The 14,955-nt window shown below is 38.6% G+C and overlaps 1 protein-coding gene across 6 annotated transcripts in view; it reads right to left on the bottom strand.

Annotated features, from left to right (window-relative positions):
- CHD1L (chromodomain helicase DNA binding protein 1 like) overlaps positions 1 to 14,955 on the bottom strand; it is a 125,578-nt gene that overhangs the window by 30,219 nt on the left and 80,404 nt on the right. For 3 of the 6 annotated variants that reach the window (XR_010158630.1, XM_009427628.5, XM_001158033.6), the window contains 6 exons: positions 12,845 to 12,957; positions 10,610 to 10,716; positions 9,658 to 9,772; positions 9,020 to 9,051; positions 5,668 to 5,749; positions 986 to 1,148 (listed from right to left, as the gene is read on the bottom strand). Coding sequence is in view for 3 of the 6 variants with exons in the window: in XM_001158033.6 (XP_001158033.4) it covers positions 986 to 1,148; positions 5,668 to 5,749; positions 9,020 to 9,051; positions 9,658 to 9,772; positions 10,610 to 10,716; positions 12,845 to 12,957 (612 nt within the window). In the remaining 3 variants the exon portion in view is untranslated. The remainder of the gene's footprint in view (positions 1 to 985; positions 1,149 to 5,667; positions 5,750 to 9,019; positions 9,052 to 9,657; positions 9,773 to 10,609; positions 10,717 to 12,844; positions 12,958 to 14,955) is intronic. The other 3 variants (XM_009427637.5, XM_063814823.1, XM_063814824.1) reach the window with 3 other exon arrangements.

Here is a 14,955-nt window from a genome sequence, read left to right as displayed (position 1 = left end):
TTAGGCAACTTATCCAAAGTCACACAGCTGGATGTGAATGTGGCCAGCATTCAAATTTGGCTCTTTGACTTAAAATCCCTTCTTTCCCCAGATGTCTTGAATTTCAAAAATTATTCTAAATTAGAATTATACTACCTGTAGGATTGCCAGATACGCAAATGGAAATACAGATGCCCAGTTAAACTTGAATTTCAAATAAATAATGAACAACTTTTTAACACAAGTGTGTCCCATGTAATACAAGTATCTCATGCATTTGACTAGAAGTCTTATATTTTGTCAGGTCACCCAAAACATGGGAGTAATCAGAGCAGGTTCACCAGGTAATCTTCAGTCTATGGTCTGGAGATTTTTGCTATGAGAAGCCCCCTCAAACTCATACTTACCCAACACATACAAACTCACTAGTTGGCATACCTCCTACCTGTTTTGAAAAATCATCCCAGGATAATATCACAGGGATAGATGGATAATCCTACAACACAGAGGGGCAAAGATACAAGAACAGAAGACTACAACTCTTGGCTGTATGAATGAGGAAGGGTTCCCATCCCGGAATTCTGGTTTTGGTGCAGCATTAAAAGAAATACCAGTGCTGTAGTATGCTGAACAGTAGTTTGGGACTACAGCACCCACATTCTTTTCTCCCTCGGGAAGTGACTTATAAAGTTAACAAAGCCTTTATAGAAATTACAAGTTGGAAAAAAAAAGTCTGCAAATCAGCAGGCACCTTCTATTTCTTCCAAAAATGAACTAAAGAAGCCCTACTGCAGAATCACATAGCAAACAATTAAGAGAGGCATGAACAGCAGACAACTGGGAACAACATGTGTGACCTAACATCTCCCTAATATCAGCGGCTCTGTCTCCCTGGAAGGTGTCCTCTGGTCATCAATTCTCCTTCTTTTCTACCTATAACCATTATGCATGAGGATGGTTTCTGTGCCAAGGCTTCTTGGGGATGATTTGCAGGAAAGGAACTTGCCTGACTCAGGTTCTTTCTCAATATCCTGGTAGCGTTGAATAAAATCTCCCACCTCTTCCTTGGAAAAGAGATCAGGCTCCACAAAACTGAGGAGGGAGTAGAGCTCTTGGAGGCTGTTCTGGATGGGAGTTCCGGTCAACAGGAGACTGAAGACTACTGAGAACTCAAATACATAAATAAATAAAATAAAAATTCCATAGCACTGGAATGCAAGGCTGAGTTACCCATCACAACCTTTACCCACACAGAGAGAGGCATGATTTAATGGAATGACTGAGGGGACATGAAATCAGATGGCTCAGGTTGAAGCTGCAAACTAGCTGTTTGATGCAGATGAAATAATACCTCTTCAGTTTCAACTATAAGAAGGGGATAATAATCCTGTGAAGAAAACACTGTTATATAAGGATGTAGTAACACTTTGTGAACTCTGAAGTATTGCATGAGAATTTAATATGGCTGTTATTACTGAATTTAGATGGGGATTCAAACCATGTGTTACTGCCTGTGTCGGGGAGTCTACTGAGGTATCTGAGACACAATGCACATGCTCATGCAGTTTGAGAATCCAACGCTACAGCATCAGGCCCCACCACTGCAAGCAATAAGCAAGATTTATAATAGGAGACTTTCCTTTTATAAAATTTAATGGTGCATCAGATGCAAGATGTCAAGATTTCTGGATGTTTCTGGACACAGCATCACAGAGAATCTTAAATGGAAAAAAAATTTCCTTAAATTTTCAACAACAAAGAAGAACACCAAGATGCAAGATGTCAAGATTTCTGGATGTTTCTGGTGATCACAGAGAATCTCAAATGGAAAAAAAAATGTCCTTAAATTTCGAACAACAGAGAACACCACCAAGAGTAAGAGAGACATGAAGTAGAAGTTTAGGAAGGTTCTGGTGTCTCTGGAGATCACAGAGAATCTCAAATGGAAAAAAAATGCCCTTAAATTTTGAACAACAGAGAAGAACACCAAGAGTAAGAGAGACATGAAGTAGAAGGTCAGGAAAAAGAAGAAAAGATATTAGGTCAAGCAAAAGATATTCTCTAAACTGACATTCACAAGAACTTACACCAGTAGAATTAAACAATACATCAAAATGAGGAAGCCATATCTTGACATCTTGTGTATGTATATCTTTTTTTTTTTTTTTTTTTTTGAGACAGGGTCTTGCTCTGTCACCCACGCTGGAGTATAGTGGCATGATCTCGGCTCACTGTAACCTCCTCCTCCCGGTTCAAGTGATCTTCCCACTTCAGCCTCCCCAGTAGCTGGAGCTACACACACTCACCACCACATTCAGCTAATTTCTTAAATTTTCTTACAGAGACAAGGTCTCACTATGTTGCCCAGGCTGCTTTTGAACTCCTGGGTTCAAGTGATCTTCCTGCCTCGGCCTCCCAAAGTGCTAGGATTACAGGTGTGAGCCTGTAATTACAGCCTGTTTTAAATGTCAAAACATAGTATGTAAACGTATATATACATATGTATGTATGTAAGTGTATCTATGCACATACATACATATGTATATACACATTTACATACGTGTATGTATACACGTATATACACAATATTTTGATATTTAAAATAATATACATTTTGACTTTTTAAATAATATATATGCATATATACATTACTTTTTGGGTGTATACACACAGCAAAGATTATGGCAGCACATACACCATTAAACCATTAAAGTGTCAATGTAGGAGTAAGATTACTGGGATATTTTCCTTTTCTTCTTGTCTTTCTATATTTTGATTTGGAGGGGGGGGCCATAGGAAGACACTGCTTTTATAATACAAAAAATGATAAATGAATAACACAATCAATGAAAACAGATGTAAACAATTTTTTTTTTTTGCCATCTCCCTTTTTTATTTGTTTCTTTTTAAATGTCTAATCAATGTCTACCCATTCATGGTTGTTCTGCTTGTTAGGTGATGTTTTTGTAGTATTTCAAGTATGGGAACTTGTCAAAAGTAATGTTTCCAATCATCAATTCACATTCTTACAATATGTGTTCACCAAGTAAAGAGCTGAGGTGAATGAAGGCTGTGAGGTCACAAAGGAAACCAAGGCTGCTAGTCGCTACAGGTAACTTACCCTATGACACAAATTAACATTTTGATTCAGTTAGGTCCATTTTGGGATCAAAATTTATAACTGGGTAAAGATTCAGAGACCATCTCTGTTTGTAAATAGTATTTTGTAAGCTTTTTTGTGTGTGTATAAAATACTTTGCAAACATTTTCCATGTTATTAAATATTCTTCTACATAATTGTTCTTGGTAGCCTTACCTTTTGCAAATGCACTGTATGAATGTCGCATAAATTGTACAACCAATTCCCTATATTTTACATTTAGGTTGCTTCCAACTTTTTTTTTTTTTTTTTTTGAGACAGAGTCTCGCTCTGTCGCCCAGGCTGGAGTGCAGTGGCGCAATCTCGGCTCACTGCCAGCTCCACCTCTCAGGTTTATGCCATTCTCCTGCCTCAGCCTCCCAAGTAGCTGGGACTACAGGCGCCCACCACCACGCCCAGCTAATTTTTTGAATTTTTTAGTAGAGATGGGGTTTCACCGTATTAGCCAGGATGGTCTCGATCTCCTGACCTCGTGATCCACCCATCTCGGCCTCCCAAAGTGCTGGGATTACAGGCATGAGCCACTGCGCCCGGCTGGTTGCTTCCAACTTTTACAAACTGAAAACAATATTAGGGGGAAATAAAAAACGGCAGTATCCCCCTCCCCATCTCAGCCCAATAAATACATGTATTTTCTTTCCAACTAGTTATCTGCAACCCAAGCTTCATCTAAAAAGGAATGCTTAGATGACCCAGAACCATTTCTTCACTTAATCCCTCTGAGCCTTAGTTTCCTTATGAATAGCAAGAAAAGGCTCTGGGGCCAGCAACAGAACTTAGCTTTCCCACTCCAAATCCAGGTTCTTTTACTATGCCTGCTTCTCTCCTCCCGTTTTAAATTAGTAAACTGGCACAGTAGTTTATGAAGCCATCTTTCATAAGGTTAGATGCCAGGATATGACAACTGCTATGGATTGAATGTGTTTCCTTCAAAATTCAGGTGTTGTCAATGTAATATTATTAAGAGGTAGCGCCTTTAAGAGGTGGTTAGTTCATAAGAACTTTTCCCTCGTGAATAAGATTAAGGCCTTTATATATTTAAAAAAAAGTGTCATGCAGCATTTGGATAGCTTGCTCTTCTGCTCCCTCTTGCCCGTCCACCTTCTGTCATGTGAGGATGCAGTTAAGAAGGCTCTTGCCAAATGCTGGCACCTTGATCTTGGACTTCCCAGCCTCTAGAACGGTGATAAATAAATTTCTGCTCATATGAATTACCCAGTCTGTGAAAAACAGACCAAGACAAGCTCTCAGAAGGAGATACTGTTAAAAGTCCCTACAAAGAAAGCAAAGGACACCAGGGATAGAGGGGGCCCCACCAGGGGACAGCGACCTTTGAGACTGGGCTAATAATACACAGTGATCGTATCTACATTAAGACTCTAAAAACTGCAACTTTTAGACCAGTAAAAATAGAATTCATATCTAAGACTTTCCTCCAAGTGACCTCTAAATTTATTAATTGGTTTATTATAGGACAAGGACCAAACTTCAATTATCATCACAGAAATTAACATATGTGGTCTCATCAATGAACAAATCTTTACCAGGTCAATAAAAAGGGTATTTCACATCGCACTGACTCCTCGGAAAAAAGGGCCAATCTAGGGTACAATGGTATTTCTCATCTACTTTGCCAGAATGATGCAAGAGATCCAGAGAAAGGAATGAAAGCAAGTGTATTATGCTCAAAAGTAGGACAAAGACAAGACAAACTGGAGGTAATATTCAATAGCATGTAATTCGTCTCTTCAGGAACCCAGGTGAACTATCAAATTTTTTCAACAGGTAAATTGGGGGGAAGGGTACAACATGTCTGATATATCTACTACTGCACAAAGAAGAATTATAATAAGATTTTTAAAGAGAAATTGTCCCTTTGAAGATAATCAAAAGAGAGTTGAAACATCTGAAATAAAATGCATTCTATTGGGGTAGGGTTCTTATTCACCAGATATTAGTAAACCTATCTCCAATATAAAAGAAAGAAGTTAGGCCATATTTAGTACTTCTTCTGTCTTCCATAAAATGTTCATTTAGCCCTGCAGAAATCGAACTCGAAAAAAGGTTTCAATTTAATTGACTCTATATAGGCCTAAACTAGTATTTTTTAAAGGGAGTTACGAAGAAAAGATGAATATGTGGAGCACAGAGGATTTTTAGGGCAGTGAAACTACTCTGTATGATACTATAACAGTAGATATCATGGTATTGTACATTTGTCCAAACCTACAGAATGCACACCACCAAGAGTGAACCCGAATGTAAACTATGGACTTTGGGTGATAGCGATGTATCAATGTAGGTTCATCAGTTGCAACAACTGTGCCACTCTGGTGGAGTATGTTGATAATGGGTGAAGCTGTACAAGTGTGGGGACAGGGGACAGCTGTACATGTGTGGGGACATATGCATGGGAAACATCTGTAGTTTCTGTTCAATTTTGTTGTGAATCTAAAATTACTCTAAAATATAATGTCTATTTAAAAAGAAGGGGTTATGTAAAAACTAAGGCTACACTGTAAGTTTACCTCTGACAAGGTCTTATGCAGCAGGGAGCTTTGGTTTTTCAACCTGTGAGCTTCATCCACAACAAGAACACTCCAAGGGAATCTGTGAGAGAAAACCCAAGCTTTCAGTTTTGTGTAATTTAAACACATATTTCACAATCAAAAGTCTTACTACAAAACTGTGACTGTTATTAAAAAGACTTAACAGTAAGCCCCTTCTATTACAAATGCCACCAAATTACCTTCCTATCTGAGAGGCTACATGTGCATAATACAATATCTGGATAAGGTAGTAAAACCAAGGGATTTTTTTTTTTTAACAAAATGGGAAAGACCTATGCAGAAAGGAAGAAGCCAGAGACAGAAAGGAAAAGGAAACATTTATGATCTCCTACTTTGTGCCAGACACTAACCTCAGGGCTTTATGTGTTATTTAGTCTAAAAGAGTATAGCAAGCAGACAATTGTGCTCATTTTACTAATAAAGCTCAGAAAGGTTAGGTGACTTGGTGAAGGTCATAAAGACAGAGCTGATGTTCAAACAGAAGAAAAAAATCAGGAGACAGTGGTGTTGTAGGAACTTAAGAAGTGTGACTTTAAAATGGGTAAGTGGTGAGCAGAGTCAAATCTCACAGAGATGTCCAGGAAGATATATCCACTGAATTTGTTGACATGGAAGTCATTAGTGGCTGTTGCCAGAGCACATTTTGTAGCATACTGTGTCACATCAGCAATTTCTCAAGAAGTTTCAGTCATAAAAGCAAATACTTTGACAAATACTACTGAGAAGCTATTTAAGAAAAATTCAAAATACAGAAAAAGATATATGTGGGAATGTTTCAAGTTGTATTATTTAAAACAGCAAAAAATGGAAAATAACCTAAATGTCCAATAATAGGTAGTAAAGTATTACATGGCATTTTAAATAATAAATATGATTATGTTGCAATTTAAAAGGCCTATAGAATAATAAAAAAGATATAAATATCATGTATCCTCTTTTACAAATGTGAAAGCCATGCAAAAGATAATAAAGTGAAAATTATAAGATGTTTAACTTTTTATTTTGATTATAAACATTCTGGAATCCCATTACATTATTTTCATATTTAAAAAACTAAATGTATATACAGGTAAAACAGAACACTGGAAAAATAGTAGGTATGGAAAGGAAAATTCCTCCAAAATTAGAGAAAGATCTTGAGCAGAGGTTCACCTTCCAAGGAGGAGGCCCTCTTCCTGAGGCTACAGAGAAACTCCAGAGGACAGGCAGAGGAACAGAGGTCCCTATGACATTACCATTCACCTACTGAGAGAAGCGAGTAGAGGGAGGACTGAGGGTCCAAAGAGAGTGCAGAAGTCGAAGGAGAAGGTTGGGTGGCATGAGCAGAGGATGCATTTAAGGATGACAAGAAACAAAGGTCCAGTTGAAGTTGCACAGTGGTCATGAGATAAGGTATGGAAGTTTCTCTAGGATGGTGCCTGGCTCTGTTTGAATTAGCTTTCAAAACAGATTAGGTCCTATTCCCTTGTGAAGAACTAGACATTTAGGTGTCCAAAAAATGCTTGTTCAGTGAAACAGGCTACAGAGAGGTGGATTTTGGCTCATGAAAGGAAGTGGGTCAAATCACTTATCAAAGGATACTCTAAATGATGTCCCCTGAAGAGGAAAAGATGGGGGAAATCCAGCACTGAATGGAAAGTTGGATGAGGTAACTTCTAATCCTCTTGATCCAAAGAGTTTTACAAGTCTATTGTCCAAAACATTTCAAATTTTTCATATTTGTAACATGCACAGCCTTAACTCTCCATAATAAATCTCTTTAGGGCAGAGATGATATTACACTTCCCTGCTATTCTCAGAATGTACAATACAGCAATAAGCAATATAACCTTCCAAATATATTGAAAGAATGTATCTATGTTGTTGGGATTCATACTACAGGACAGCATTATAAATGTCCCTCTGTTACTTAGGTTTTTAAATCTACCTGAAAATGCACTGAAAACCGATGATCTGAAATAGAAAGATTCTATTTCTGCTGAATAATGTAAAACTCCAGTACAACTAGCTATTTTGAGAAGTTCTCTTAAAAAGAGGCTCCACAGCACCAAATGCTGGGTTTAAATGTCTGCTTTGCTATTTATCATCAGCAATGTAACCTTGGATGGGTTACCAAATCTCTTACTTTCCTCACCCGTAAAATGGATGATAATAGCTGCCTCGTGGGGTTTTCATGAAGATTAAATGGGATAATTTATGTAAAGTACCCAGCAACATTTATGTCCCAATTTTATTATCTTTTGAGACTTCCCATATATTGCTATGTATTATGGATATCTATACACTTCTCATCCCTCCACTGGAGTTTGTCTTCTTAGGGAAGCTCTATGATTTACTTTCCTGATATTGCCAATAACTCTCAGAACAATGTCTTTCCAGTGACTGACTTTCAACAAATATTAAGTTGAATATTAATAATAAAAAGAGAGGGAATGTATATCTTAAGAAAAATAAGATAATATGCTCACTTAAATGAAATACTAGATAGAAGTCATGAAATCTATGACCTGGCCTCTAGTATTTCAAAATAACATGAAAATAGAAATCCAACTCACAGGAACCTGGATAAGAAATAACATTTAAAATATTGATAAAATACTTTGAAAACAAAGATTTTTGAATATTAAAATACAGAATATCCACCTAACCATGTAATAACTACAGAGGTTATAGAGAAGGAAACCCTGTCAACATATCTTTCTTACCTAAACTCTAGCCCTTATTTAATCTGCATTGTAACTGTTATCTTGACATGATCCTATCATTCCCATTATTAGGTGGTATTGCTGAGTTTCTGATTTCATGGGCCAATATGAGGTTAACTAATTAGAGGTACACTTAAAACTCCCTTTCTAAAAAGTTAATTCCACGGCACTGATTGCTATTTTAGGTTATTTCCAGCAAACAGCTCAAATGGTTCTCCTTCTGTATTACAGCAAACTCTCCAAATGGTAGTACTGAAAGGGGTCTATGCAAGTTGCATGTAAAGAGCCTAATATCTATTAACCATACAAAGTATATTTAATCTCATTTAATTTTCGTAACAGCTATTTGAGGTAAGAAACAATTATCCTCATTTTACAGATGAAGAAGCTGAAGTTCATGGAGATTAAATAACTAACCCAAGGACACACAGCTAATGAGTAGAGGACTGTAAACACAGGACTCCCACCATGCCGCCTACCCATAAACAGAACTCATGGAAGACATACCAGACATGCCAGGAGAGGCAAAGTACTAAAACGTGAAGGAAAGACATGACATTCACAATATATTCAACCCAAGTTCTTAAATAGTACAACCTACTCACGATTTTAGAAATGATGCATCTTTCAAGCAAATCTGAAAAATTAGGAAGACACGTTATAAAGGCTGGCATTGATAAACTCTGATATTGATAAGCTAGTTTTCTGTGAACTCTCTTAAACTATAGGATTTATCTAAGTCTCATTTGTTCACTAAGTAAAAAAAGTTCTGAGAATAATTTCTAAGTAGCGCCATCTTAAAAACAAAGAGAAAAGCCTGATTAAGTGGAAGGTCAGTGGCACACACTGTCTTAGACTGAAAAACAAGGATTTAAAATAAGGCCGGAGCTGTCTTCCATTCCTATCCTCCAGTAACAGACGTGATTCCTCAGTCCACAAAACCCTTTCCCCTGCCTGCCTGCCTGCCTGACTTCTGTTCATCAACCAAGAGGCAGCTCAAGTGCCACTTCCTTGAGAAGCCTTCCCCCTTGATCCACCAAGAAAGGAAAAGATCGAACTAATTTGAAGCACAATGATCCTTCACTTCTTTTGGTTACAGCCCTCTTTTGAGAATCTGATGAAGGTAGACTCCCTGCCCAGAAAAGTGTGTGCTCTCAACAAAACTTAAATATAATTTCAGCAGACTCTACAACTTCTAAGGTCACAGGTTAGGAGTTCTCGCTATAGAGAAACGAATGAATACCTCATAGGTAGTCAGTAGCACATGAAAACGTGACTCCTGTTTCAGGTCTTGCTGAAGGCAGGCTCTTTCCTCCTTGTCGCCTGCATATGTTACACAGGAAAGACCTGGAGCAAATCTGAATCCAAGAAAAGAAGTAGATAAACATAAATACTAGATCCATGTGACAGGATGTGCATATCTGGAAAATTACATTTCATGGGAGGATTGCAATGTACAGAACTCATGAGGTCCTACAACCAGAGTCTTGGGGCTCTGAATCTTATCTAAAAAAATGGTTGAACCTCAGAGCGAGTTCCTATGTGAACAGGTAGAGGGATCAGATCTAAAAAGGTCTTGTGCTGACTCTAAAAATAAAACGATCTCTTCCACATGAGTTACTTCCTACATCACTATGAAAAATAGGCCGGGCGCAGTGGCTCACACCTGTAATCCCAGCACTTTGGGAAGCTAAGGCGGGCAGATCACATGAGGTCGGGAGTTTGAGACCAGCCTGACCAACATGGAGAAACCCGGTCTCTACTAAAAATACAAAATTAGCCAGGTGTGGTGACGCACGCCTGTAATCTCAGCTACTTGGGAGGCTGAGGCAGGAGAATCACTTGAACCTGGGAGGCGGAAGTTGTGGTGAGCCAAGATCGTGCCATTGCACTTCAGCCTGGGCAACAAGAGCAAAACTCTGTCTCAAAACAAACAAACAAAAAACAATGGCTTCTACTAAGTTCATCAATACTTACTATAAACGATTGCTGACCTTTAAATTGCCAAATAGTAATAATATTACTGTTCCCCTATTATATCCTCAGTGTCTACCTACACTCTATCAGCTCAAAGTTTTCTGGAATAAACTTACTAATTACGACAATAGGTTGTTTTATCATATTTTATACATCATCCAGAAAAAAAAATCTTAATCAAGATAAACAATAAAATTTCAGCTACATCTACTCTGTACCTCTGCATTTCTTCTTTCCAGTTGCTCAAAACAGACAAGGGACAAAGAATCAGAAATGGCCCTTCATCATTTAATCTTCCTGCCAAATAAATGAAGAGAGCAATAGTCTGGAACACAGAAAAAGAAAGGCAGTTTTAATCACATTTCCCCATGAGAAACAACCATGAAGTTCCCACAACCCTGTAGGGAACACACACTCTTGTATAAGACTTGTTTTACAAAGAAATATTGTACGAACTTCCGCATATTAGGGGAGTAATCCATTCGTAGAGCGAAATCATGTAAGCCTCAATATACTTGCATGGAAATTTATGGAACTCAATTACTTCAGTAGTTAACAAGCAATGAGGCTCAATGTTTAGGTAATTGAACCTCTACTGTAAAGAAAAAGTCAGGAAAGACAATAGAAATCAATGAAAATCCAACTGATGGCCAAGATCTGCGATACTCTGAAAACATTAAGCAAGAAGTGCCAAGATATGACTGTAAAAACAGCCAATCGCATGGTGGCCCTCTGCTGCCTGCCAGGCTTTCCCGAGCGAGGGAGGATGCTTTCCTTCCTCCCTCACTTCCTCCCACCTTCCCCTACTGTCTTCCTTTCTTCCATATGTATTTACAGGGTGTCTTCTATTTGCCAGGCACTGTCTTATGCTCCAGTTATACAACAGTGAACAGAACCGACAAAACGCCCAGCCCTCCTGGAGGACACATTCTAACGGGGAAAACAGACAATACACGATCCTAAGCTTAAGGAAGGGTATAAAATGGAAATATTGGTAAAGGCAAATGGGCATACTTCAGAAGATTCTAGTACACACTTATGACTTGAATGTTGCTGTAATATACAGAGAAAATAACCTGTTTTAAAACAAAAATGTGTCAAGAGACTCCATCTTCAAATGCTGAGCTATTTCTGAGAAAAATCTGTCCTAAGGATATAATTCAAAATCCTGAGAAAGCTACAAGCACAAAGATGTTCCTATCAAGATTAAACAGCACAAAACGGGGAGGAATCACCATTTCTCGTCTGTAGAACATTTAAGTAAATTATAAATTCTCTTGATGGAATATTATGCAATGTTGATAATGACTGTGAAGAATATAACGAAGTAAAAAATTACAGTGACACTGTTAGATTAACAAAATACAAACTATATATGCACTATAATTTCAACCATGGGCTGGGTGCAGTGGCTCACGCCTGTAATCCCAGCACTTTGGGAGGCCAAGGCAGGAGGATCACTTGAGCCCATAAGTTCAAGGCCAGCCTGGGCAACATAGACCTCATCTCTACAAAAAAATTTAAAAATAAGCTGTGCATGGTGGCATGCGCCTGTAGTCCCAGCTACTCAGGAGACTGAGGATTCCTTGAGCCTGGGAGGCAGAGGTTGCAGTGAGCCAAGATCATGCCACTGCATTCCAGCCTGGGTGACAGAGCAAGACCCTGTCTCAAAAACAAAAGTTCAATCATGCAAAACACGCATTGCAACTCATGGTTATGGTTAGAGTGCTTGATTACAGGGTGGTAGTTAGTTTTTATAACAGAAATAATTTTCTTTTTAAATTATCTATGGCTTCTCAGCCCAAGCTGTGCCAGGAACCATTCTTTAATAAGTGGCTTATTGAATTAAAACCATTCAGTCTAGCTTTCCCTGAGGATGCAATTTAGAGAAAGTTTATCTTTTATTACTATAAACCAGATGTGTCTACAAAACAAGTGTGGAGTTACTAGTAAATTCTAGCAAGAATTTAAGGAAGAAATTAACAGCAATTCTACATAAACTCTTCCAGAAAATGGAAGAGAAGGGCATACGTCTCAACTCATTCTACAAGGCCAGCTTTACCCCAATACTAAAATTAGATAATGACACTACAAGAAAATTACAGACCAATGTCTTTCATGAACATAGATGCAAAAAGTCTAAACAAAATTTTAGCAAAACAAATTTGGAGGTGATATCTTTTTAGAGAGCTTAAAGCAGAGCTATGTGAACATCCAAAGAAAGGACAAGTAGCATTTGCTGGCCCTGAATAAAGTCAGTAGGGCAACTGCAATGACTGAGGCAGAGAAGACTACAGGGAAGGCCCTTTCCCGGTGCAAGAGCCAGTTAGCCTGGATCCCAGGGACATTTGTGAAACTGAGCTTTGTTTTAGCTCCAGAGCTCTCAGCTCCAGAATGAGTTATAAGGAAGTATCGCAGTGGCGGTGAGCAGTACTCGTCGCATAGTAACACACCTGGCAGGTCTTCCCCAGGCCCATCTCATCTCCCAGGATACAGCCATTCTGACAATGGAAGCGCTGGGCGAGCCAGTTTACTCCCTCCAGCTGGTAAGAGCGTAGGTGAATCCCTAGAAACAAAAAATACAGCAAATCCGAAGAGCAGACATTTCAGTACATGCAGAGGCAATGTTCTAAGAGTTTGAATGAGGAACACAGCCTAAATTCACATAATCCTAAACCTCACTGGACGTATCTTTTGCTGAGGAGTTATGGATATCTAAACATCTGCTGACTTCCAAACTACTTTTTGAGCAGACTTATTCACCTTTATATTCAAAGCCCCAAAGTAGCCTGTCATTGTTACCTGATTCACTTGATAAATGAGAAAGTCAACTTGGGATCTGGCCTCTATACTGCCTGAGACTCACACCAGTGTCCATTCTGGGAAATGAGGCATTACTGATGCAACTTAACAAAGAGCAACAACACATGGATTGTACATGTGTCTGCTTGTTTAATTGCACCCATTTAAATATGCCATCAATGCTAAAGGAAAAAACTTAGGACTACACTGAATAATGCTTCAACACAGAAGCGCTGTTTTTAAGAATGGAAATGATGTTTCACAAAGGGTATTTAACTGTGTACAGGGATGGCAGAAAACGTGTGAAATTAATGCGGAACTTACTCTCTCTTCTCTTTCCCTTGGTGAAAAAAATCCAATTTCAAAGAATAGCCATATCTTGGGAAGGTGAAAGACCTTAAACATACTTTATATAAGAACTATTAGCAAAAACATAACTATCTGGTTTAACTTATACCTTTAAAAAAAACCTTCAAAATACATAATTGTACAAAATTTAAAAAATAAGTTATCTTTCTTAGGCACTTACAAATACCAGAGTAGTAGTAAACACTTTACATAAATTACAGTATCTCACGCCTGTAATCCCAGCACTTTGGGAGGCTGAGGCAGGCAGATCACCTGAGGTCAGGAGATCAAGACCAGCCTGGCCAACATGGTGAAAACCTGTCTCTAATAAATAATACAAAAATTAGCTGGGTGTAGTGGCGGGCACCTGTAATCCTAGCTACTTGGGAGGCTGAGGCAGGGGGAATTGCTTGAACCCGGGAGGCGGAGGTTGTAGTAAGCCGAGATCGCGCCACTGCACTACAGCCTTGGCAACAGAGCGAGACTGTCTCAAAAAAATAATAATAAAAATAAATAAATAAATAAATAAATTACAGTATCTCATTTAATGCTTATAATGATTCTATGGAGTAGGTATTATCCCCATTTTATAACCAGAAAATTCAGAGATTTCTGTTTCTGATGGGAGTATACTTACTTTCCCTTATTCCTCTTGCTAAGTACAAATAAAAACCCTAGACATGCTACAGAAAACAAGCATAAAACTCTGAAAGGTGTAGTGAAGAAGCAGACTGGCTAGGGACCTTGGGCCTGCGGAAGGCAGGGTAGTAAGTTCCCTGGAATTTATTTCTGCTTTATATATCCCAGTCTGACAGCTCAAGAAATCAGCCAACTGGAAACACCAACTGATGTAGACCAAAACCAAAACAAATAAGAACACCTCCCAATATTAGTCTCTTCTCATGCTGCTAATAATACCTGAGATTGGGTAATTTATAAAGGAAAGAGGTTTAATTGACTCACAATTCCACATGGATGGAGAAGCCTCACAATCATGGTGGAAGGCAAATGAGGGGCAAAGTCACATCTTACATGGCAGCAGGCAAGAGAGCTTGTGCAGGGAACTCCCATTTATAAAACCATCAGATCTTGTGAGATTTATTCACTACCACGAGAATAATACGGGGGAACTGACCCCATGATTCAATTATCTCCACCTGGCACCACCCTTGACACGTGGAGATTATTACAATTCAGGGTGAGATGTGGTTGGGGACACAGCCAAACCATACCACCCCCAACCCTCACAAGCCTGCTCCTGCTAGAAAATGGCAGCCTAGCAAGACAGGAAACTTTTATATAATAACTGCTCTATTCTAGTAAACACCACAGGAATAAACCTGTGGTCCCACCAGCAAAGGCTAAGTGGAAAGCATAGACTTCTACCTACAGCTACAACGAGTGCCCCAGCACC

This window comes from Pan troglodytes, chromosome 1, assembly GCF_028858775.2.
Source record: "Pan troglodytes isolate AG18354 chromosome 1, NHGRI_mPanTro3-v2.0_pri, whole genome shotgun sequence".
In the NCBI taxonomy this organism is placed as follows: Eukaryota; Metazoa; Chordata; class Mammalia; order Primates; family Hominidae; genus Pan; species Pan troglodytes.
Note: the sequence above shows the minus strand (reverse complement) of the source record. Positions and strands in the feature narration are given on the sequence as shown.